The following is a 26631-nucleotide window of genomic DNA, read 5'->3' as shown; positions in this document are numbered from 1 at the left end:
ACCCAATCCGAAAATGAGCAGATGACCTAAATAGACAATTCTCCAAAGAAGACATACAGATGGCCAGGAAGCACATGAAAAACTGCTCAACGTCACTAATTATTAGAGAAATGCAAATCAAAACTGCAATGAGGTACCACCTCACACCAGTTAGAATGGGCGTCATCAGAAAATCTACAAATAACAAATGCTGGAGAGGGTGTGGAGAAAAGGGAACCCTCTTGCACTTTGGTGGGAATGTAAATTGAGACAGTCACTATGGAGAACATTATGGAGGTTCCTTAAAAAACTAAAAATAAAATTACCATATCATCCAGCAATCCCACTACTGGGGATATACCCAGAGAAAACCATAATTCAAAAAAGCACATGTACCCCAATGTTCATTGCAGCGCTATTTACAATAGCCAGGTCATGGAAGCAACCTAAATGCCCATCGAGAGACGAATGGATAAAGAAGATGTGGTACATATATACAATGGAATATTACTCAACCATAAAAAGGAACGAAATTGGGTCATTTGTTGAGACGTGGATGGATCTAGAGACTGTCATACAGAGTGAAGTAAGTCAGAGAGAGAAAAACAAATATCGTATATTAACGCATATATGGGGAACCTAGAAAAATGGTACAGATGAACCAGTTTGCAGGGCAGAAATTGAGACACATGTAGAGAACAAACGTATGGACACCAAGGGGGTAAAGCGGCGGGGAGGTTGCGGGTGGTGGTGTAATGAATTGCACCAACTGGGATTGACATGTATACACTGATGTGTATAAAATTGATGACTAATAAGAACCTGTGGGCTTCTCTGGTGGCGCAGTGGTTGAGAGTCCGCCTGCCGATGCAGGGGACGCGGGTTCGTGCCCCGGTCCGGGAAGATCCCACATGCCGTGGAGCGGCTGGGCCTGTGAGCCATGGCCGCTGAGCCTTCACGTCCGGAGCCTGTGCTCCGCAGCGGGAGAGGCCACAACAGTGAGAGGCCTGCGTACCGCAAAAAAAAAAAAAAAAAAGAACCTGCTGTATAAAAAAATAAATTAAATTTTAAAAAATAAATGAACTGTGGGGGAAAAAAAAAAGCACAGAAAGGCAGTGAGCTGCTTTTCTTTACAGGCTCGCCCCATCCTGTTCTATTTGTGTGTAGTCATCACCCATAAAGTTTCCTTAACAGACTCACCTCCCAGCCTGCTGCATTGGCTCCATACAGCAGGTGAACCAAGGGATTGCTGAGACAGATCTGAGTCCCAACCCGCTGGTACACAGCCTGGTAAGTTATGTGTGCTGAGGCGAGGCTTCCAGCAAGGAAGTGCCCTAGGGGCCCCTCTACTTATTTGAAAGCACATTTGCACAATAGAAGTCTCAAAGATATATTTTTAAAATTAATAAGCTTTATTCTTAGAGAAGTTCTGGGTTCATAGCAAAATTGAGCTGAAAGTACGGAGTTCCCACATACCCCTCCCTGTCCCCACACATGCACAGCCTCCCCATCACCAGAGTGGAACATTTATTATAATTGATGTACCTAAATTGACACATCACATTCACCCAAAGCCCATGTTTACATTAGGTTTCTCTCCTTGTGCTGTACATTCTATGAGTTTGGACAAATGTATAATGATACGTGTCCACCCTTATAGTATTATACGGAATAGTTTCACTGCCCTAAAAATCCTCTGTGCTGCTATTCATCCCTCTCTCCCCCCAGTCCTTGGCAACCACTGATCTTTTGCTATCTCCTTAGTTTTACCTTTTCCAGAAGGTCATGGAATTGGAACCATAAAGTATGTAACCTTTTCAGATTGGTTTCTTTTACTTAGTAATATGTCTTTAAGGTTTCTCCATGTCTTTTCATGGCTTGATAGCTCATTACTTTTTTGCGCTGAATAGTATTCTGTTGTCTGGATGTCCACAGTTTATTTATCCGTTAACCTACTGAGGGGCATGTTGGTTGCTTCTGAGTTTTGGCAACTTTGAATAAAGCTTCTATAAACATTCATATGCAGGGTTTTGTGTGGACATATATTTTCAGTTCATTTGGGTAAATACCAAGGAGCATGAATCCTGGACCATATGGTAAGAGTATGTTTAGTATAGTAAGAAACTGCCCAATTGTCTCCCAAAGTGGCTGTGCCCTTTTGCGTTCCCACCAGCAGTGAATGAGAGTTCCTGTTGCTCCACATCCTCGTCAGCATTTGGTGTTGTCAGTGTTTGGGATTTTGGCCATCCTAACCAGTATACTGTGATATCTCGTCGTTTTAATTTGCAGTTCTCTAATACCGTGATATTAAACATCTTTTTATATGCTTACTTTCCATCTGTATATCTTGTTTGGTGGTGAGGTGTCTGTTGAGGTGTTTGCCCCATTTTTTAATTGAGTTGTTTGTTTTCTTATTGTTGGGTTTTAAGATTTCTTTGTATATTTTGGATAACAGTCCTTTATCAAATGTATCTTTTGCAAATATTCTGTCCAGTCTGTGGCTGGTCTTCTTTTTCTCTTGACATTGTCCTTTGTAGAGCAGAAGTTTTAAGTTTTAATGAAGTCCAGCTTATCAGTTATTTCTTTCATGGATCATGCCTCTGCTGTTGTATCTAAAAAGTCATTGCGAAACCCAGGGTCAACTAGGTTTTCTCATCTAGGTTATCTTCTAGGAGTTTTATATTTAGGTCTGTTATCCATTTTGACTTAATTTTTGTGAAAGATGTAAGGTCTGTGTCTAGGTTCATTATTTTGCGTTTGGATGTTCGGTTGTTTGACCACCATTTGTTGAAAAGTCTATCTTTGCTCCATTGTATTGCCTTTGCCTCTTTGTCAAAGATCAATTGACTTTGTTTATGTGGGTCTATTTCTGGACTCTCTATTCTGTTCCATTGATCTATTTGTCTGTTTTTTTGGCCAATGCCACGCTGTCTTGATTACTGTAGTTTTATAGTAAGTAAGTCTTGAAGTCAAGTAGTGTCAGTTCTCCGTCAATGCTGGGTTTGCTATTCTGGGTCTTTTACTTCTCCATGTAAAGTTTAGAATTAGTTTGTCAATATCGACAAATAAGTTGCTGGAATTTTGATTGGGACTGCATTGATCAAGTTGGGAAGAACTGACGTCTTGACAATATTGAGCCTTTCCATCTGTAAACATGGAATATCTCCATTTATTTAGTTGTTTAATTTATTTCATCAGTTTTGTAGTTTTTCTTATTTTGATCTTGTACATATTTTATTAGATTTATACCTATGTATTTCATTTTTTTGTTAATATAAATGGTATTGGGTTTAATTTCAAATTCCACTTGTTCATTGTTGGTTATAGGAAAGGGCACATATCCAGTTGATTGATGATGCTGTTGAGTTCAGCTATTTTCTTACTAATTTTCTATCTGCAGGATCTCTCCCTTTCTAACAGAGGAGTATTAAAGTCTCTAACTATTATAGTAGATTCATCAATGGATTCATTGTCCATGCAATTCTTTTTCTGCCTCATGTATTTTGATGCTCTGTTTTTAGGCACATACACATTAAGATTGTTAAGTCTTCTTGGTGTATTGACCCCTTTATCATTACATAATGCCCCTCTTTATCCCTGATAACTTTCCTGGACCTGAAGTCTGCTCTGAGTGAAATATACTTTTTTTTAAAATTAGTGTTAGTATGGTATATCTTTCTTCATCCCTTTACTTCTAATCTATATATTTATTTATATTTAAAATGGGTTTCTTACAGACAAAGTATTTTGGATCTTGTTTTTGGATTTACTCTGACAATCTCTGTCTTTTAATTGGCATATTTAGACCTTTCATTTTAAAGTGATTATTGATATAGTTGGATTAATATCTACCATATTTGTTCTGTTTTCTATTTCTTGGCCTGTTCTTAGTTCCTGTGTTTTAAAATATTTATTTATTTTTAATTTATTTTTATTTTTTGGCTGTGTCAGGTCTTAGTTGCAGCACCCGGGCTCTTTGTTGTGGCACATGGGCTTCTCTTTAGTTATGGTACATGAGCTCAGTGGTTGCGGCACGTGGGCTTAGTTTCCCTGCGACGTGTGGGATCCTAGTTCCCTGACCAGGGATCGAACCCACGTCCCCTGCACCAGAAGGCGGATTCTTAACCACTGGACCACCAGGGAAGTCTCCTTTTTTCCTACTTTTGTCTTCCAAACTTTTTCTGCCTTTTGTGGTTTTAGTTGAGCATTTTATGTGATTTTATTCTCTCTCCTTTCTTAGCATATCAATCATACTTCTTTTTGTACTTTTTGTACTTTTTTTAGTGGTTGCCCTAGAGTTTAAAATATACATTTACAACTAATCTAAGTCTACTTTCAAATATTACTGTACCACTTCACGGGTAATGCAAATACTTGATAATAATAAAATATTCCTAATTCCATCCTCCTCTCTTTTGTATCATTGCCATCATTCATTTCATTTCACTTGTATATGTGTGTATACGTATATACACACACATTGCTACTACTATTATTTTGAACAAACTGCTATCTGTTAGATCAATTAAGAATAAAAAACCAAATTTTTTAATTTTACTTTCACTGATTCGTTCTTTGATGCGCTTCCTTTCTTTATGTAGATCCAAGTTTCTGACCTGTATCATTTTCCTTCCCTCTAAAGAACTGCTTTCAGCATTTCTTCACGGCAGATGTACTGGCAACAAATTCCCTCCGTTTTCGTTTGCCTGAGAAAGCCTTCATTTCTCCTTCACTTTTGAGGGATAATTTTGCAGAGTACAGGATTCCAGGTTGGCAGGGGTTTTTTCCTTAACACTTTAAATATTTCACTTCATTTTCCTCTTGCTTGCATGGTTTCTGAGAAGTCGGATGTAATTCTTATCTTTGCTCTTTTATAGGTAAGGTATTTTTCCCCCCTCTGGCTTCTTTCAAGATTTTTGTTTCTTTTTTTTTTTTTGTCTCTGTTTAAATATTTATTTATTTATTTAGGCTGCGCCAGCTCTTTTTTTTTTTTTTTTTGCGGTACGCGGCCCTCTCACTGTTGTGGCCTCTCCCGTTGCGGAGCACAGGCTCCGGACGCGCAGGCTCAGCAGCCATGGCTCACGGGCCCAGCCGCTCCGCGGCATGTGGGATCCTCCCGGACCGGGGAACGAACCCGCGACCCCCACATCGGCAGGCGGACTCTCAACCACTGCGCCACCAGGGAAGCCCTGTGCCAGCTCTTAGTTGCAGCACGTGGGATCTTCGTTGCCGCGTGTGAGATCTTTAATTGTGGTATGCGGGATCTTTTAGTTTCAGTATGCGGACTTCTTAGCTGCAGCATGTGTGTGGGATCTAGTTCCCCGACCAGGGATTGAACCCGGGCCCCCTTCATTGGGAGCACAGGGTCTTACCCACTGGACCACCAGGAAGTCCCTAAAGATTTTTATCTTTGATTTTCTAAAGTTTGAATATGAAATGCCTAGGTGTAGTTTTTTGGGTTTTGTTTTTGTTTTTTGCATATATCCTACTTGGTGTTATCTGAGTTTCCTGGATCTGTGTTTTGGTGTCTGACATTAATTTGGGAAATTTTCCAGTCGTTTTTTCCTTCAAATATTCCTTCTGTTCTTTTCTCTCTTTCTTCTACTTCTGGTATTCCTATTATGCACATGTTACACTTTTTAATAGTTGTCCCATAGTTCTTGGATATTCTGTTCTGTTTGGGGGGTATTTTTCAGTTTTTTTTTTTCTCTTTGCTTTTCGGTTTTGGAAGTTTCGATTGTCATTTCCTCAAACTCAGATTCTTTCCTCAGCCATGTCTAGTCAACTAATGAGCCCATCAAAGGCATCCTTCTATTTTGTTACGGTGTTTTTGATCTCTAGCATTTTTTTTTCAAAGATTCTTTTGATGTGGACCATTTTTAAAGTCTTTATTGAATTTGCTACAATATTGCTTCTGTTTTATGTTTTTGTTTTTTTGGCCACGAGGCATGTGGGATCTTAACTCCCCAACCAGGGATCGAACCGCACCCCCTGCAGTGAAAGGCGAAGTCTTAACCACTGGACCGCCAGGGAAGTCCCCTCTAGCATTTGTTTTGGACCCTTTCTTAGAATGTTCATTCTCTGTTTACATTATCCTTCTGTTCTTGTATGTTTCCTGCTTTTTCTGTAAAAGCCCTTAGAATATTAATCATAATTTTTAAAAATTCCTGGTCTGATAAGTCCAACATTTCTGCCATGTCTGACTCTGGTTCTGATGCTTGTTTATGCTCTTCAAACTGTGCCTTTTGCCTTTTAGTATGCCTTGTAATTTTTTGTTGAAAGGTAGATATGACGTACTGGGTAAAAGGAACTGTGGTAAATAGGCCTTCAGTGATGTGGTGGTAGGTGTGAGGGTTGTGGGGGGAGTGTTCTGTAGTCCTATGGTTGGGTCTCAGTCTTCTGATGAACCTTCGGTACCTCTGGACTGGACTTCACCATTGCTTCTCAGTTTTTTTCCTCCGCTTGGGTGGGACAAGATAGCTAAATGGTGCTAGAATTGGGTATTTCCCCTCCCCCAGGTGGGTTAGGCTTGGTAAATTATTGTCTCCTGAGGGAAGACAAAATGCTATATGGGATATTTAAGAATGGTTATGTTTCCTCCGCACTTCCAGATGGGGTCACCAGCTGGAGCAGAACAGCAGTGGCTCTCTTTATCAGAGCGTGAGGTCTCCAGGTTGCTACAGTTCCCACCACTCCCTGACGCTCCTGATATGGAGGCAAAGTGTTGGTTGCCACATGGTCTTACGCTCGGCCGGCTTCACTCATTTATGTTACTGACTACGTCTCCAAACACAATGAAAGAGACTCAGACTAGATGAGAACCCAAGTCATTTGTTGGCAGTGCAGTTCTGTAGATTGGGAGGACCTTCTCTGTGGGTTCTCACTTGGCCTGATCTTCAGTCCACCATGCTCCCTGGCCCTCCTTCTCTCCCATCCCTTCTCTCTGCTTCTTCAGTCTGTCTTAACCCTGCTCCTTTTACTTCCTGCCAGTTCACTCCACCTAAGCCTCCTCACCCCTTCCTACCTGGCGTCTTGCTCTCCACCAAGTTCCTCTGGCCCAGGGTCCTGAACCTGGTGATCTGCCTCCACAGTTTTTAGCTTTACCCTCACCTCGGCTTTTCCAGCTGACCTTTGGGCCAGTTTAGCTCTTGAGTCAACAATTTTTTTCTTTTATTAAAAAAAATTTAAATAGCAAGGTAATGCATGCTTATTCTAAAGTATTCAGGTATCTACAAGTATGTAAGTAAACAGTGAAAGTCACTTTCCCTCTCAGCCCTAGATCCCTCCCTAGATGCTAGTTATGTGGTGTGTATCCTTCCAGAACTTTAAAAAAATACATTAGAAATATACAATATAGACATTTAGGGTTATTGTTTTCTTTTAGGGTTATTGTATCCTTCCAGAACTTTTAAAAAATACATTAGAAATATACAATATAGACATTTAGGGTTATTGTTTTCTTTTTTAATGTAATCAGGATCATACCATAAATATTGTTTTGGAAGCTGCTTTTATTTTTTTCTTATTTATTTATTTTTAGCATAAATACCTCTTGGAGATTTTTCAAAGTCAGTGCTGTTGACTGATCCCATTCTTTTCGTAGCTGCATAATATTCGAAAAGTTGGATATGGCATAATTAATTTAACTCTTCCCTATCAATAAGTATTTCAGTGCTATTTTCATCATAGTGAACATGTGAATATTTTTGTACATGTATCTTGGGACTCATTTGCAAATATTTTTGCAAGCTAGAGCCCTAGAAGTGAAATTTAAAATTTTGGTAAATATAGTCAAGTTGCTTTTCACAGAAGTGAAGGCATTCTTCACTGAAGTGGAAAGGACACCATGAGCTTCTGTTTCCCCTGCCCCACTGTCGAACACATTCTAGAATTGAGTTGTAAATGAAAGCAAAATAGACACACACACTATTTGGAATGATTCCATGTAAAAAGCCTTATACCTCTGTATGTGTGCATGAGGGTAGAGCACCAGAGGCACAAAATAAGACTGTCAGAGTTTAAATTCCTGCTGCTTTACTGTTTTCTCACACTGTGACATTAGGTAAATTATTTAACCTTTATGAGTCTCAGTTTCCTGTAAAATAGTGATAACATTAATAACATACCTGCCTCATAGATGTATCATCTCTGAGAGAACTGGACAAGTTGAGACTCCTGAAAACCCTTAGATCAGTGCCTGGCCCACAAGAAGCACATTGTATATGTATAAATGTGTGGGGGAGGGGTCTGGAAGGATGCGCATCAGATGGAGTCGGTTCTGGCAAGGGAGTGGGGTGGAAGCGGGTAAACTGTTTTTACCCTGACTACTTCTGTAATGTTTGGGTATTTTACAACAAGAATGTATTTATATGTCAGTTCTGTGGTTTTTTTAATGATAACTTGAGAACCAGGGAAATGAATGAGATGATTCTCTCAGTAGCAGGATCTGGTGGCTTTTCAAGGCTGCCCAGCATGGGCACAGCTCCTCGGTGTTCTTCATTGCCACTCAGAACAGGGCCAGGGCTGGCAGGAGCAATCGTGGATCCTCACGTGACCTGGAGGAAGCATCCTTCCTGCTCCTCTGCGCAGGCAGCTGGTCAGACCTGGCAGATGCTGGCTGCCTGTTGCCACCAGAGCCCACCCCTGGGCTACCCTGCCCAACCTCTGCTGGCTGCGGTGTGCCCTGCCCTTTATATATCAGGCCTTGACTGTATGGCTGCTTCTCCCACGTCAGCACCTATAGCCAGGCTCCACGCTGCCCTACCACGTGGCACCTAGCACGTACCTGGTGCGTAAGAAGTGTTTAATAGCTGTACTAGCAAATGAGTGAGCCGCCTCCTTCTGAGACCCAGACACCCCCCGCCGACTTCCCCCACGGCCATGTCCTATTTCTATTCCTTCTCCCATGCCCTAAATGTGGGTTCCCCCCAAGACTTTGGCCGTGAACTTGCCTAGCTCTTCTTTCCAGTCTCCTTCCTTTGGGAGCTTGTTCACCCACCGTCACAGCTTCACCATTCACTCCAGCAGTAGGTGTGTTCCTTCCTCTCCCGATAGGCCACTGCCTCTGCAAAGGCCTTCCCTGCACTCTCAGCCCAAGATCAGTGTAGGTGCCCCATCGGGGCGCCCTTCTGGCATCCTGTCCCTCCCCACAGCAGCATCAGTCACCTCATAATCACCGGCTTCTCCCTGCTAGTCTCTGAGCCCTTGGTGGGCAGAGACGGGCTTCACTGCTCACGGCTGCATCTTCTCTTGGACACCAGCCCAGCACCTGGCTTTTAGTAGGTGCTCAGGGAAGATTCGTGGAATGAATGATATGTTTGCAAATTCTATCTTCTCACCTGTTTTTCAGTCTCATATTCCCAGCTACCTAGAGCAGTGATACCTAAACCTAGCTGATCATCAGACTCCCCTGGGAGCTTTTTAAAAACTAAAAGTGAAGAGAGCCAGGCACAGGCCTGTGAGCTGTGTGTGCTCTCATCTGAATAGGTACAGAATATCTCTAGAAAGCTGTGCAAGAAACTAAGGGTCTTGGGTGAGCAGTAGGAAGGAGACTTTTTACCGTATTTGATTTTGTATCACGTAAAATATTTATTGTTTTTTAAATTTAGAGAACAACTCAGGGGCCACAATAAACAATTCAGAACCCGATAAGGAATGACATTTATTCCTTGGATTGGATGTTTATTCCAGATTCTAATGAACCTGTATATCTGAATACTTCCGCAGCAAGGCTGGTCATCAGCCAGGTTTGGGAGCTGCCTTCCCAGGGAACAGCCCCAGCTGTAGGTCCTTCCGTCGTCTCAAATGCAAACTCAGGTCTCATCATTCTTGCCCTAAAACTTGCTTTTCCTCCAGCGTTCAACTATCTTTTCTGTTCTTTCTCTGTGCAAATCTTGTCCATCCTTCCGGGCCCTGACAATATCAGCTACAGTGACATCCTGGCAGGTATCAAAGACGTGGCTATATTGACACACACCCGTCCGATTCATTCATCCATCATGCCTTCTCTAGTGTACTTAATTGGAGTGACAGTGTTGATGCATAGGCTTAGCAGTGTGACCCCTTCCCTGACACACACACACACCTGCACACACTCCAGTACCTTTAGCTCATCGTGCAGGCCGGGGCTGCCGGTTCAGGAGAAAGGTGGGGGAAAGCTGGAGGGGCACTTCACGGTTTATCAAGCTAAGGAGAGATGCCTCCTCCCTCATATTCCCAACACTCGTGCCCCGCCACTTCTGGCCAGTCCTCTGTGACTGCTCCAGCCCATACCGATCTTACTCCTTTGAATCCTAAACATAGCAGTTTAGGACTTAATTGTTCCACGTGTGTTGATTGGTTCTCTGAATAGACTGTAAATTCCTTGAGGGTGGTGAAGACATAATCATACTTTAACTTCGTTACCCAAGCTCAACGCTGGGCTGGTTGACAATCAGTACAACTTGCTGGGTCACTGACATTCATTTTCCTTTCCTCCCTTTTTGGCAGGACTGGGGGTAAGAGGAGTCAGAGATCAAGGGAAATCACTTGAGAGGTCAGGGGTATGATGATTAATAATAATAATAGTTACCCTTTATGGAGCAGCTCCGATCTGAAAGCCTCTGTGCTAGTGTTTCACAGCGTATTACATTCTTTATATCTTATCCTTATGAGAGCACTGGGAGGCAGGTATTATTATCCCCCTTTACAGAGGTCAAACAGTAGCTTGTAACCCGTGGAGCCATGATCGGAACCCTGTTCCCAATCCTGTACTCCTCAGGAGCGTAGCCAGGAGGAGGGGCAGGTGAGAGAGCGTGGGGGTGGGGGACACATCGGTGGTGACACTCAGGGGGATGAGGTCAGTGACACAGATGGCCACCAAGGCCCTACCACCTAGTGGGAGACAGCAAGGCCCTGCCACGCACTTTGTTCCAGGTCTTTTGCACACCAGCAGGAGAAATGGCCTACTCCCTGACCCCTGCCCTCCTCTAAGATTTGCACTAACCCCTAAAACCCCATTTCTTTTTTGGTTTTCGAAGGCAATTGAGAAGTACGAGATGGAGAAGAAGGCTTTAAAAGGAGAGAGAAGTCACGGCAGCTTGGGAGACAAAGGCAAAACTCCTTTCTCATAGCCTTGATGGTGTTTTTGTGGGGTTTGGTTTTTTAGTATCTAAAATGTAATCGAGTAGGAGTCTGGAGTCTCAGATGAGGGTATTTTTAGCCTCTTCTGAAAGAGCCTTTAATCTGACTTCTTGGCATAGGGCAAGAAAGGGGGGAGGGACAACACCATTTCCAGACGACCTGTATGGGACACACTGCACCAGGTGCTTTCATACGTATCCCCCTGTTAAAGGTTCCTAATGCCCCCTACCTGTGAGGCGGGTGCCGTAGAAAGTGTTTTATAGATGAGAGAATAGGCTTGGGGGTAAGGGAACAACTTGCCGAAAGCCACACAGCTTGTCTGCGGCAGGTCCTGGGTTCTCCCCAGCCTGACTTCAAAGCCCACGTTTTATCTTCTCCTCCTGGCTGCTTCTCTGGCTCAAGCAGTCTAATCAAATGAGGGGAATCTTAGTAAGTCAGCAACCCAGGTGGGATCTAGGGAGACTAATAGTGTGCGTGTCATCTGCTCAGGTTGAATGAAAAATCACAGGTATGATCACCACACAGCAGTGGACAGACCCCGTGGTTACTCACATCCTATTTCTCTTCTTCCATACTTCTGCAGAAAAGAGCGAAAGAAAATCTCAGTATATTTGCAAAGGCTCAGAATCCAGGAATGTCAAATCTTTCATTATCAAAAGGGTAAGAGATCTATTGCTAGGTCTGTTTCTGCTGGGCATGGACTAGATTTTATTCCCAGGGAGGGGATACTTGGCACCTGGATGGTGACTACGCAGGAAAATGGCAGAATTCCCTTTTTAGAGAATCTTAAAATATTTTAATAATGCTGGAATTTCTCGTAACGACTCAAAAAGATAGAATGAGGAGTGTTCTAGAGGTCATTTGTCTGTTTATTTTTAGAACTCAGAAGATGTTTGCCCTAAAAACAGTGAGTTCAGATTCAGTTCACACAGCCACTGTGCTGCGCAGCTCCGCGGGGCCCATTCCCACAGCAGGGCTGGTTTTGTCGGTCACTGCAGATAGCCCGGGACGCTGGCAGTCGGGAACAGTCAGAGGATGTGTCCAGCATCAGGCAGCTTTTCAGTACCAGAGACCTGCTTCCCTCTCAGATCCCCGGACCTGCGGCCAGGCTCTCTCTGCTGCCTCTGCAACCACAGCCTGGCCCCGCCATACAGCCGCCCCAGTTAAGATCCTCCTAAGCTGGCTCTTTAACTACCCAGCTCGTGTGTATTCAAACCTGGAAATGCTGGGGAACACGTTATCCTTTTTTCACTTTTTAGCCACACAGCATAAAGCCCGATGGTTGACGGTCTGCACTGAAACTGTCATACTACCCATGATGGTGGCTGAGCACATTTAAATGTCCTGTCCAAGGCAGGACAGCTAGTAAATGGGAGAGCTGACATCTGACTCAGAGTCAAAGCAGTTAATCACTGAGTTCTTCCATTGTCAAGGCCATAGCCCAGTTAGAGAGGAACTCAGTCCCTCAGCATGTTTCCAGTAGGTGCCTTTGGGTGGCGGTAATAGGTTTCCTCTTTCTACTTTTCTGTATTTTTACATTTTTTATAGTCATATTTTATTTTTATTCTAAAAATCCATTTAATATATATGTTAAGCACCATAGGGATAGTTGTATCCTTTGATCTAATAGTGCCATTTTGAGAAATTCATACTAAATAAATAACCCCAAAGAGGTGAACCGTATGCTCCAAGTTACTAATAAATAATATTAATTTGAAGTGATCGGTGAGTAGTTAAATTAAAGCAATCTTGTTAACAAGATATATTATTTTAAATGATAAATTTGAAAACAGTGTAACAATGTGAAAAATCTAAAGTTAAGTGGATAAAGCAGGACATAAAAGTGTGTGTGTACATATACGTATTCTAAAATGATTGAAGTAACATACATATCTGTATACATGTGCTCAAAGCCAGAAAGGGAAAGTGGAAATAATGTATATAGGTGTTTGGTAAGGGGTGCTGCGATCATGAACGCACTCTATAAAACACTCTGTCTATAAGGTTGTTATATTGTCTCCGTGATAAAAAGCAGATACTGTATTGTTTTAAACTGTCAAAATGATGGACCCCATTTTCGTATTCTGCTCTTTTCTTCAGAAAATAGCAGACAAAAATATGCTGGCAGAGCTGTACCAGTATGCACAGTTTGACGACTCTAAGCCAAACAACCTTCCAAATGGAGTGGACTTCTATGACATGGTGGGCAATGTGATCCAGGCCGAGAGAAACCCCCTTAGTGGCAAGGTAAGGAAAGAGAGCGGCAGCCCCTCTGTGATATCCAGCCAGCCTCACACCAACCTGCGCGGCAGACACAGCGGTCCCAGTTTTACACACCAGGAAACCAAGAGTGGTGGCAATTAAGTTGCTGAGGGCCACACAGTTTGCAAGTGACTGAGCTGAGATTAGACACAAGGCCCACGTTTCCTCCAAAACCTACATCCTTTCTCCCAGACCTCTGGTCTCCCAACTAACTGTTCTGATCACATATCCTATTAGCACAACATTTTGAGTTCACACCCTCATGATATATGTTTCTTTATAAATGATATATGTGTTCTTTTGTCAGTCACGATGTTGTATATTGGTAAATTTAATTTCTTTTTTTTCTTAATTAGACATTAGTTAGAATATTTACTTCCCACACCCTGTGGTACCCCTTGGGGTGAGTCACCCACTTGGAGAGCAGTTCACACTGGGTTCCTTAGGAAGGAAGGAAGGGAGAATTCGAAGGCCCTGAAGAACCTGTGTGCGTGTGAGACAACGCTGGCCACTCAGGAGCTGGGGGATAGTTGTGAGGAGGGGTGGAGAGGGGAGGAGGCCCAGAAAATGGTCTCAGCAGCCTTACAGCTGTGCCTCATCGCCCTTCACGATGGCACAACTCCAGGGTTCCCAAAGCAGCTATGACATTGTATCCTCAGCTCCTAACGAGTCACCCTCACCCCCATTCTTGGGACCCAGCTTTGCAGTCTCTTCTGTCTGTACTTCTCACTGCTGCTTCAAACCACACCCCCCTCTCTCCCTCTTTCTCCCTCTCCCTGCCCACCCCCATCTCCTCCTCCCTGTCTCCCTCTCCCTCCTCTGCCTTCTTCTCCCCATCTTCATGATTTTTCCCTGCTGCCCTCTCTCTGGCTGTGTCTCTACCTCTGTTCCATCTTGCATTCAGACTTCCTAAGAGCAATGATCTGTTTAGGCCAGTCACTGCCCAGTATGACGATGGTGTCTGCTGGACTTCCAGTGCCGGGCTCTGGCGTGGACTGCAGTCAGTAAGCTGCCTTTCACCAGGTGCTGGTCCCCAGGGCAGGTAGTGGTCACCCTGGGATCAGGTACCTGATCCCCTGCTTTCTTTATCAGAGAGGTAGAGGAGCAGCAGGCACTCAGAGCATCACATTCTCTCCAGGACAATGTAAAAAGATGCTCACCACGTGGATTCTGTGATAGCAAGGGACTGGAGGGCAGTACATCTTTGGTGGTTAAGTAGCTCTCTGGGCTCCAGTTTCTTCTCCTATAAAATAGGGATAACAGGGCTTCCCTGGTAGCGCAGTGGTTGAGAGTCCGCCTGCCGATGCAGGGGACGCGGGTTCGAGCCTCTGTCCGGGAAGATCCCACATACCGTGGAGCGGCTGGGCCCGTGAGCCATGGCCTCTGGGCCTGCGCGTCCGGAGCCTGTGCTCCGCAACGGGAGAGGCCACAGCAGTGAGAGGGCCGCGTACCGCAAAAAAAAAAAACAGGGATAACAATAGTCTCTACCTTGAAGTATTATTGTAAATTAAATAAGATAATATACATAAGCACACTTAGCACAGTGCTTAGTAAGTCATAATTGCTCAAAAAATGATAGTTTTTATTATCAATGTTATTAGAAAAGTTTAATGATCAATAATAGAAGAACAGTACAGTCATTTTTGGTTTATACATGATGGACTACTTAGCCACTACAATGAATATTTATGAAGAGTGTATTTTAACATGCTATGCTATGTTGTTAAATGAAAAACATCGGTATATAAAATTGCAGTACAATGTTACGTAAGCACACACAGGAAAATCTGGGGTGAAACCATACATAGCTATCACTAGCATTCTCTGAGTAATAAGATTGTAGTTTTTTAAAAAAATTTTATTGAAACATAGTTTATTTACAATGTTGTATTAGTTGCAGGTGTACAAGATTATAGGTTTTTTTCTTCTTCCTTTTTCTATAATTTAAAAACGGAAGAAAGACCTTTGGAAATGGATGGGGTGTTTCACAGACCCGCCGTTCCTGTGAGACCTTCCAGCACCTCTGCTGCCCCTGACAGGCCCGCTGGCCCAGCCACATGTGCTCTTGCTCCATTTGCTGTGTGGGTGGCCCCCAGGACAGTGACTACGATGCTAATTAATGTCCCCTGGGGAATGTTTTCCTGAGACCTGAATCCCAAGAAAAACTGTGCATCTACGGGAATGCTTTTAGTCTTATAACTGATGCTGGTTCCTGCTTTTCTTTGGCTCCCAGGAAACCCAAGGCAGATATGTGCCCTGGCTTTAAAAGGACCCTCTTCCATCCTGCTCGGGGGGCCATCCCAAATTTTACTTGCCTCCTCCTGGGATTCCTTCTCTCAAATGTCTGTTTACCTGTGAACACCTTCAGGGCAGGGACTCTCATCAACATCCCGAGCACCTAGGTGCTCGAAAAATATCTGTTGAAGAGCTGAAATGAAATCTTTTCGAAAGGAAGCAGGAGCGTGAATAAATAAACGATAAAGAACTAGCACACTCTTAACAAGTGTTGCCTAAGTGCCTGGCACTGTTCTAAGTGAGTATGTATGCTTTGCGTGTGTGTCACTCATTCATTTAACCCTCATAGCAGTCCTGGAGGTAGGGACTGTCGTCATCATCATCTCCATTTCCCAGATGAGGAAACTGAGCACAGACAGTTTCAGTAACATTGCTCAGGGTCACGCAGCTAATAAGCTTAAGAGCTGGATTAGAATCCAGGCAGTGCGGTAGCAGTCTGTGCTCTCCACCTCTCTGACGATACTGCCTCTCTAAGGAGACATGAGGAATGGCGGAAAAGACAAAGCCAAGAGCAGGGCTCAGAGAGCTCCCTGCTAACTAGGGTGGCTTGTGTATCAATGCACCATGCCCTCAGCTTCTGTAGGCTTGAAGGGAGTGCCAAGGAGTCTTTCCCTTTGCATCCAGGATGGGGGCAAGAGAGAGATCTCTGCTCCTCTTAATGGTAAGAGGAGAGGCAGCCTTACCATGTCTCTGGGGCCAGGCTGCCTGCTTTTGAGCCTCCTAGGCTATGTAAGCTTAGGCAAGAATCCTGACCTTTCGACCCTCATTTTTCTCTTCTATAAATTGGGGATAACAGTTCCATCAACCAGCACCAACCGCAGAGATAGATGATGAAAAATAAAGTGAGATAAACAATGAACGGCATAGCTCAGTGCCTGATACATGGCAAGCATTCACCAAATGTTACATATTATTGTGGTAGCAGCTTTGGAGTCAGGGAAGGTTCAAGACCCAGTTTAGGACAATGAAGCCTGAATTTTCTGCCTCTCTGAGTTCACTGATAATTCTGTTCTAATTTTAGAACTCCATATGCTTACTGCTAACTCAGCAGGATTTCATGGTCCAGTGATTTGCATCTGTATAATATCTATGTTTGTTGATACTGATTATTATTGAATGAACACAGATGACAGCATGGAGCAACTGCCTAGAGTTATGGGTTCCGATCCTGGCTCTGCCACTTGCTGGCTGTGTTACTTTGGGCAAGAGACTTCAGCAATATATTTATTTTGGCTGTGCCACGTGGCTTGCAGGATCTTAGTTCCCCCACCAGGGATCAAACCCGTGCCCTCAACAGTGAAAACGCAGAGTCCTAACCTCTGGACCTCCAGGGATTCCTGTGACTTCATCAGTTTAGTCCTCAGTTTCCTCATCTGTGAAATGGAGATAATAACACATGCTTTGTATGATTATTGTAAGGGTTAAATGAGAACATGTAAAAACACCTGGCAAGGTAAATAGTTGGCACTCACTGAAAGGTTAGGTGGGTTTTTTTTTTAAGTTGACCCCAAAGTGTGTTGACTCCAAAGACGTCTGGCGGGGAGGTGGTGTGATTAATGACAGTAACAAGCCATGGAACATAGGTGGAAAAGCAGGTTTTGAGTGGAGATGATTATGAATCTGGCTGTGGCTCCAGGTAAATTTCAAAGAATAAATAAGTAAATAAATAAACAATAACAATAGCAATAATCATGTGAATTTTGTTTCTTTTCAAGTCTTTCTGTTCAGATAGAGAATTAGAGCAGTTTCTCCGTTCTCCTTCTGTAAGAGCCATGTGGCTGGATAGCTTCTGGTGGATCTTTCATGAAAGGTACCAGGTAAATGCAAATCCGACGGCTTCTCTCCCTCACTTAAGTTATTTTTCTGTGGCACAAACCCCAGCCTCTTTAACGTGGGCTGTAAGCCCTTCTGATTCCACGGACCGCCCCGGCAGCCTCATCTGTCACACCCTGTCCCTTCCCCACCCATGCCTCGTCCATGCACTCTGGGCTGTAAACATTGCACCACGTCCTGCAGCTCCCCAGAGCATTAAGAACTGGTCCGTGTCACATGGCTGGTCAATGGCAGGGCAGAGAGTAAAGTCAGGACCTCCTGGCCCAGAGTTTGGGTGCTTTCCTCGACATTCTACCTCTCTGTATGTGTTTTATAGATCCTATAAAACAAATCAGTGTAGTATTTCATAAATAATATGAGATTAATTACCTTGAGAATAAGATTCCTAAAAATGAGAGAAATACTTAGTTAAGATTCCCAGTCCTTGGCCGCTTCAACAAGGGGCTCTAGTAATTCCTTCTCCGTTTTTATTCCCGGTAGCCAAAGAAGGAAGTCCAGAACAAGCTGTTCGACCGGATAGCCCAGCACTACGCCTTTCTTTTGTCTTGTGAATCCAGGTCCCACTACGAAGAGGCTCTCTTAAAAGTGAGCATCAATCGCTGTTCAGGAAAAAAAATCACATTGGATAGCTGTTCACTGCTAGTGCCAAGTTAATGCCCGTAACGTGCTTTCCATAAGGGAGTAATTAGTAAGTTGTGATGTATTCATATACTGACTTGTAATGCAGCAGTTACCCAAAATAAGGTAGATCTATATATACTGATAGGGAAGATGTAATGATGTATTTCAAGTGAAAAACAGAACTCCATGTTAGAAAAATTATATGTATATGTATGTGTGCCTATGAGTAGAAAAAAAAGTCTGGAAAAATATTTACCAAACTCATAGCAATGCTTATTATCTCCAGGGAATAAGGTTATAAGAAGCTTCCTTTTATATTTTATTTATTTCTATAGTATTTAAATAAGCATGAGATTTGAAAATTATGAATATACATATGTACTTTTTATATATGTGTGTATGTACATGTATACTAAAAGGGTTGCTAGAAGAAAATATAAGTGAATATTGACATGATTTGGGGGTAGGGAAGGACTTTCTAAATATGACCCCAAGGGATTAACCATAAGAAGACTGATTTAACTATATAAATTATTTAAATTGCTACAGTCAAAGTTAAAAGGCAAATGAGAAACTATGCAAAAAATACTGGTAACATATATGCCACACAACATAAAGAAGTCTTACAAATCAATAAGAAAAATGGACCAATGGACAAAGTACATAAACCAGAAATTCACCAGGGAAGAAATAAAAATGGGAGAAAAAGTTCACCTTTGACAATAATCGAGGGAATTCCCTGGTGGTCCAGTGGTTAGGACTCTGCTCTTCCACTGCAGGGGGCGCAGGTTCTATCCCTGGTCGGGGAGCTAAGATCCCGCATGCTGCGTGGTGCAGCCCTCCCCAAAATAATAATAATTGAAAATACAAATTAAAACAATCCTTTGGTACATCTTTTTACCTGCTAGATTGCATAGATTAAAAAATGTAATTCCCAGTGTTATGAAGGACATAGGGAAATGGCACTCAGACAGCCTGAGTGGGAAGTGAATTGGGACAGATGGGCTGAAAGGCACTTACACTAGTTAAGTGTCTGCTTAACAAGTTGCTTAGGCTTTCAGTGTCTCAGTTTCATCACCCATAAAATGAGGATAATAATGCCTCTCTCGTTGAGTTGTCCTGAGTATTAAATGAGATGATGTTTGTAAGGCATCTGACATATCACCCAGCACACGCTAAGCCCCCAATATATAATAGCTGCTATTATTACTCTTATTATACCATCTTCTGGAAGTCATATTTGAATATATAGTAAAAGCTGCTTTCATTTATGCATTCAACAAACTTTTTTATGCATTCAACAAACTTTTGATTGCTTAATATGTGCCAGACACTGAGCTAGCTTAATAAATAAATATAATTATTCTGCATAATTTGTAATGCAAAGTCCTAGAAACAAGACAATATCCACAGATGCTGAATGTTTAAGTAAATTTTGATATGGTCACTCAGCACAATACTATGAAGGTCACTACTGGAAAAAAAAAATCCCAAAGAGTTTATAGTAAGCCGGGGAAGTATTTATGTTATGATGTTAAATTAATAAGCCAGATATAAATGTATAATTTGACCTTAACCATAGTTAAAAAGGAACAACAGTACTACTTATGCACAGGAAAGGAAAAAAAAAAAAACAGGAAGTAGGACTTAATATTATCTCTGGGGGACAGCAAGATGGGTATGTCAAATGTACTTTGTTATCTTCTGCGCTGATCTTTGGCCAGGTTGTAGAAGGGGCTGAGGCACAGACCGCATGCAGAGGAGCTGGGGGAGGGGGGTTTGCTGGCCAACGTAGCATGGTGTTTGAGGAGTGGTTCCCAGGTAGGGTAAGGGGTCCACCGAGATGTGGGGCAGCTGCAGATAGAAATTGCTTCCCTCGTGAACAGGAAGGCAGCATGGTGTCAGGTAGAGTGTTTTATCACAGGTCCTTTCTGAAGTCAGGGGCTCTTTTCTGGGTGTGGAAATGTCCAGAATATTGCCTGAGCTCTGCTTGCCCCCCAGAGGTTGCCATCACTTCTGAGTAAAGCCCTGTACACCAGCTTCTGCTGCTGCTTCCCTCAGTCCTGGTTCAACACTCACGAATTCAAGTCTGACATCTGTAACACGATGAGCCTGTGGATTTCAGGTGAGAGGTGGCTACTTTCTCCTGGGGAAAGCAATTCCAGAAACACGTCTTCCACCCGAGCCCAGGTAGGTTCCTGTTTGCCATCACACCTCTTCATCGAGGCAGTTGTTCTTTTCTCTCCTTGACAATAAAGAAAGTAAAGTGTGTGGTTAGAGCCCGAGGAGTACTCATGATTCTGCTCCCTCAAACAGTTCTGAGACATTCCTAGTCCCCTTTCGTCCCCAGCTGCATCGGCAGGGAGCAGGTTTCGGCACAGCCCTGTTAGTTAACAATGTGCTGCAGGCCGATGGACCCAGGAACCCAAAAGCAGTGTGCTGGCTAGACAATCCCGCCTTCCACCCCCACTGTGACCCCACTCGACCCAACTGTCGTCCCCCTCTCCCTGCAGCACACACAGTGCCAGCTTGAGTTTGCTTGTCAATTACTTTTCAGTCTCCTTCCTCACGTCCCCCATCTCAACCCAGACATCCTCTAAGGTCGTTGAAAGCTGAGAGGTTCCCTGTGTACTAGGTACTGTGCTAAGTAAGCACCTTTCACATTCCTACTGTGTTGAGGGTCTCCGAGATCAATTCCACATTAGGAGATTCGGTGGAGCTCACAGGTCTCGGCATACAGTTGTGTTTATGGCTAAGACTTATTATTACGATGTAGTAAGGGTACACAGCCAGATCATAAGGGGAAAGACAGGCATTGTTTGGAGGAATTCACATGCAGCCCTCCGCCTCCCGTGAGGAGTTATACAGAGCCCCTCATCCCACTGCAGTGAACACGTGGCAACATGTGTGTGATGTTTCTGCCCAGAAGCCCGGTAGAGAAACAGCGCCCAAGGGTTTTACTGCGGGCTGGTCATGGAGGCACCTCTGTCTATCGTGTACCAAAGTTCTAGGGAAGCAGGTGTTTAGCATCAGCTACATTGTTATATAAACAGTCTAGGCGCAGTGAGTCACTCGTCAGCTAGGGAATAAAATTTCCCCCAGCTTTATTGAGATATAATTGACATAGGACACTATGGAAGTTTAAGGTGTACAGTATGATAATTTGATACACGTATATATTGTGAAGTTTTTACCACAAGCAGGTGAGTTAACACATCCTTCACCTCACATAATCCCCATCATGTTGTTGTTTTATGGTGAACATTTAAGATTTACTCTCAGGACTTCCCTGGTGGCACAGTGGTTAAGTATCCACCTGCCAATGCAGGGCACAAGGGTTCGAGCCCTGGTCCGGGAAGATCCCATATGCTGCAGAGCAGCTAAGCCCGTACGCCACAACTACTGAGCCCTCATGCCACAACTACTGAAGACCATGCACCTAGAGCCCATGCTCCACAACAAGAGAAGCCCCCGCTCGCCACAACTAGAGAAAGCCTGCGTGCAGCAACAAAGACTCAACACAGGCAAAAATAAATAACTAAAATAGATACACTAAAAAATAAATAAATAAATAAAAAGATTTACTCAGAGCAACTTTCAAGTGTACAATACAGTGTTATTAACTGTAGTCACCGTGCTGTCCATTACATCCCTGGAACTTGTTCCTTCTGTAACTGCAAGTTTGTACCCTTTGCCCCACATCTCCTGATTTTCCCCACCCACAGCCCCTGGCAACCACTGTTCTACTCTCTGCTTGTATGAGTTTGGCTGTTTTAGATTACACACACATAAGTGAGATCATACAGTATTTGTCTTTCTCTCTGAGCCTTATTTCACTTAGCAAAATGTCCTCAGGGCCCATCCATATTGTCACAAATGGCAGGATTTCCTTCCTTTTTATTGCTGAATAATGTTCTATTGTGTATACGTGCCATAGTTTCTTTACCCATTCATTTGTGAGTGGACAGTTAGGTTGTTTCCAGGTCTTGGCTATTGTGAATAACGCTGCAGTGAACATGAGCGTGCAGATATCCCTTTGAGATAGTGATTTCATTTCCTTTGGCTGTATATCCAGAAGTGAGATTCCTGGATCATATGGTACTTCTATTTTTAATTTTTTGAGGGACTTCTATACTGCTTCCATAGTGGCGGTTCCAACTTACATTCCTATCAACAGTACACAAGAGTTTCCTTTTTTCTCACAACCTCGCCAGCATTTGTCGTCTCTTGTCTTTTTGACAATAGCTGTTTTAATAGGTGAGAGGTGATAATCTTATACTGGTTTTGATTTGCATTTCCCTGATGATTAGTGATGTTGAGCACCTTTTCATGTACTTGTTGGTCATTTGTATGTCTTCTTTGGAAAAATGTCCGTTCAGATCCTTTCTCTTTCTCTAATTGGACTGTTTGGGTTTTTTTGCTACTGAGTTGTATAAGTTCCTTACAGACTTTGAATATTATCCCCTTATTAGACATATGGTTTGCAAATATTTTCTCCCATTCTGTAGGTTGCCTTTTCATTTTGTTGTTTCTTTTGCTGTGCAGAAGCTTTTTAGTTAAATGTAGTCCCACTTGTTTATTTTTGCTTTTGTTTCTTATGCTTTTGGTATCATACCCTCCAAAATCACTGCCGAGACCAATGTCAGGGAGCTTTTTGCCTGGGTTTTATTCTAGGAGTTTTATGATTTCAGGTCCATTTAAGTCCTTAATCCATTTTGAGTTGTGAATGGTGTAAGGGGTGTCCAGTTTCATTCTTTTGCTTATGAGTATCCAGTTTTCCCAAAACCATTTATTGAAGAGACTATCCGTTGCCCATGGAGTATTCTTGGCTCCTTTGTTAAATATTCGTTGATCATATATGCACGGGTTTATTTCTGGGCTCTCAATTCTGTTTCATTGATCTGTTTTTCTGCTAGTACTATATTGTTTTGATTTTCATAGCTTTGAAATATGTTTATTTATTTATTTTTGTAAACTTATTTATGTTTTTTTGGCTGCATTGGGTCCTCGTTGCTGCATGCAGGCTTTCTCTAGGAACAGCGAGCGGGGGCTACTCTTCATTGCGGTCCACGGGCTTCTCATTGCCGTGGTTTCTCTGGTTGCAGAGCATGGGCTCTAGGTGCACGGGCTTCAGTAGTTGTGGCATGTGGGCTTAGTAGTTGTGGCTCACGGGCTTAGCTGCTCCGCAGCATGTGGGATCTTCCCGGACCAGAGCTCGAGCCCATGTCCCCTGCATTGGCAGGCGGCTTCTTAACCACTGCGCCACCAGGGAAGCCCCTGTGATATAGTTTAAAAGCAGGGAGTGTGGTGCCTCCAGCTTTGTTCTTTTTCAAGATTGCTTTGGCTATTTGGAGTCTTTTGTGGATCCATACAAACTTTAGAATTTTTTTCTATTTCTGTGAAAAATATCATTGGAATTTTGATAGAGATTACATTGAATCTGTAGATGATTTGGGTAGAATGGGCATTTTAACAATATTAGTACTTTTTGATCCATGAACATGAGATATTTTTCCATTTATTTGTGTCTTCAGTTTCTTTCGTCAGTGTCTTAGAATTTTCAGTGTATAGATCTTTTAATTCCTTGGCTCTAAGTTTACTCCTAAGTATTTTATTGTTTTTGATGTTATTGTAAATGGGGCTGTTTTCTTTATTTCTTTTTCAGATAATTCACCGTTAGTGTATAAAAACACAACTGATTTTGGTATGTTGATTTTATATTCAGTAAAAATGAATTTTACTGAATTCATTTATTAGTTCTAACAGTTTTTGGTGGAATCTTTAGGGTTTTCTATATATAATATCATGTCATCAGCAAACAGATACAGTTTTACTTCTTCCTTTACAATCTGGATACCTTTTATTTCTTTTTCTTGCCTAATTACTCCAGCAAGGACTTATAGTACTATGTTGAGTATGAGTGGTGAGAGTGGGCACCCTTGTCTTGTTCTTTTTATATATATATAAATTTATTTATTTTATTTATTTATTTTTGGCTGTGTTGGGTGTTTGTTGCTGTGCGCAGGCTTTCTCTAGTTGGGGAGAGCGGGGGCGGCTCTTTGTTGTGGTGTGCAGGCTTCTCATTGCAGTGGCTTCTCTTGTTGCAGAGCACGGGCTCTAGGTGCGTGGGCTCAGTAGTTGTGGCACATGGGCTCAGTAGTTGTGGCTCGCGGGCTCTAGAGCACAGGCTCAGTAGTTGTGGCACACGGACTTAGTTGCTCTGCGGCACGTGGGATCTTCCCGGGCCAGGGCTTGAACCCGTGTCCCCTGCATTGGCAGGCAGATTCTTAACCACTGAGCCACCAGGGAAGCCCAGCAAAGTGTAATAGTGTGTTGAACAAACATTTGCTAAGTGCCTATTTATTGTGTGCCAGGTCCAATACTAAGCCCTGGAGGTACAAAGATGAATCAGACCCAGCCCCTGCCTTCCAGGCAGAGGAGATAGACAGGAAAACAAATAATTACTATGCCTTCACATCTGTGTAGTGTGTCACAGGTTCACACGTCTGTGGTGTGATCTCATCCTCACACTCACGCTGTCAGGAGGGCAGGGTGGGCATCACATCTCCGTTTTCCAGATAAAGAAACCAAAGTCTCATAGAGAGGAAGTGGCTCACTCAAGGCTACAAGGCCAGTACTGGGGGGAGGGAGGAGGGATAATGCTGGAAGCTCAGCCTCCCCGGGACCAGCAGGGGCATCTCAGAGGCCTCTGTCTTCCATTTTCTGCCTCCCTTTCTCTTTTGCAGAAGTTTTCATGATCACTCTTGACTCCCTCTTAGGTATATATCCTTGCCCACACAGCTATAATAGCTGGGACTACTCGAAACTGGATCCGGAGAGATTCCAGAGAGAAGAATTAATGTTGCAGAAAAAAAGTCTGCTGAAGGGTAAGGTGCCAGGTAGGGACTTCCGTCCCCTCTGTCCCCTGCCACACCCAGCTACCATCTAGTCCGGGCTGGGAGGGGCCCTAATACTGAAATCCTCAGGCCTGGTTCTCTCTCACGTACCTCAAACTAGCCTCCAAAATGACTGAAATGTTAATGCTTAGCAACTATAGAGTCAGCACACCAAAAGTGCTGGGATGTGTGGGAATTTTAAAATAGTAGATGTCAGTTATTCAGTGTCTACCATGTGCCAGGCACCAGGTATCCTTTTTTTATATATATATATAAATTTATTTTTTAAATTTTTTTATTTTTGGCTGCATTGGGTCTTTGTTGCTGTGTGTGGGCTTTCTCTAGTTGCAGCGAACAGGGCCACTCTTCGTTGCAGTGCGCGGGCTTCTCATTGCGGTGGCTTCTCTTGTTGCAGAGCACAGGCACTAGGCGCGCGGGCTTCAGTAGTTGTGGCTGGTGGGCTCTAGAACGCAGGCTCAGTAGTTGTGGCGCACGGGCTTAGTTGCTCCACGGCATGTGGGATCTTCCCGGACCAGGGCTCAAACCCATGTCCCCTGCATTGGCAGGTGGATTCTCAACCACTGCGCCACCAGGGAAGCCCCAGGTATCCTTTTTTTTTTTTTTTCCTGCAGTACGCGGGCCTCTCACTGTTGTGGCCTCTCCCATTGCGGAGCACAGGCTCCGGACGCGCAGGCTCAGCGGCCATGGCTCACGGGCCCAGCCGCTCCGCGGCATGTGGGATCCTCCCGGACCGGGGCACAAACCCATGTCCCCTGCATCGGCAGGCAGACTCTCAACCACTGCACCACCAGGGAAGCCCCCCAGGTATCCTTTCGATTTAATCCTCACAACGGCCAGCTGAAGTACACATTAAATCCACTTCACAGGTGAGGAAACCAGAGTTCAGCGAAGCAACTTGCCCAAAGCCAACTTTCTTTTCGCACTTAACAGACACGTAAAGAGCGCCACGTGCCAGGCACTGTGCTAAATAAACACTGGGAACACGGCGTGGAGGCAAGCACAGCCTCCGCTGTGTGGTCTAGTGGGAAGTCGAGGTCAGGCAGTTATCCTACAGTGGACTGGGCACTGGTGACAGGTATACAGGGTGCTGCGGCAGCAGCAGGAGGGGGACCCAGGCCAGCCCTGAGAAGGTCAGTAAGTGACAGGTGAAGCGAAGGACCACTGTGTTCCAGGCAGAGGGGACAGCAAGTGAGAAGACCCAGAGGCGCTGAGGGAACAGAGGCAGTCCTCGTGGCAACAATGAAAGGACTGTGATGGGCAGCCAGCCCGTGGGTGGCTAAACCAGGATTCAACTCAGGACTGTGAAGCCAGGGAGACGCCACCTTGGGTTAGGATAAATTTACATCCTCCAGCTGGGGGCTGTCTGCCCCTTTTTATGGGGCACCCCAGGGATGCAGCAAAGCCTTGTCTGTAATGGTCAGTAGGCCCCAGGGGGCAGACAACATCTGGCTAATCAAACCCCCGTAGCAACATCTAGGACCCTTTGGAGGGGATAGGAGTGAGGAGAGTTTTTTTTTTTCTTAAATATGGTGAAAACAGTTCATACTGTCAAAGAGCATGTATCTGAGCACATAGCAGTAATCTGAATAAAAATAATGCTAAT

General features: G+C 43.6%; 1 protein-coding gene across 1 annotated transcript in view; it reads left to right on the top strand.

Annotated features, from left to right (window-relative positions):
* Nucleotides 1-11687: 11687 nt before the first annotated feature.
* The window catches only part of FAM227A (family with sequence similarity 227 member A), a 60949-nt gene continuing 46005 nt past the window's right edge, over nt 11688-26631 (top strand). The window contains 6 exon segments of the mRNA XM_067698718.1: nt 11688-11760; nt 13201-13347; nt 17373-17474; nt 17971-18075; nt 20113-20236; nt 24891-25010. Coding sequence (XP_067554819.1) covers nt 13219-13347; nt 17373-17474; nt 17971-18075; nt 20113-20236; nt 24891-25010 — 580 coding nt within the window. The 5' untranslated portion in view covers nt 11688-11760; nt 13201-13218.

Source organism: Pseudorca crassidens, chromosome 11, assembly GCF_039906515.1.
Source record: "Pseudorca crassidens isolate mPseCra1 chromosome 11, mPseCra1.hap1, whole genome shotgun sequence".
NCBI lineage: Eukaryota > Metazoa > Chordata > Mammalia > Artiodactyla > Delphinidae > Pseudorca > Pseudorca crassidens.
The sequence above is the reverse complement of the archived record's forward strand: the minus strand, read 5'-3'. Positions and strand labels throughout refer to the sequence as shown.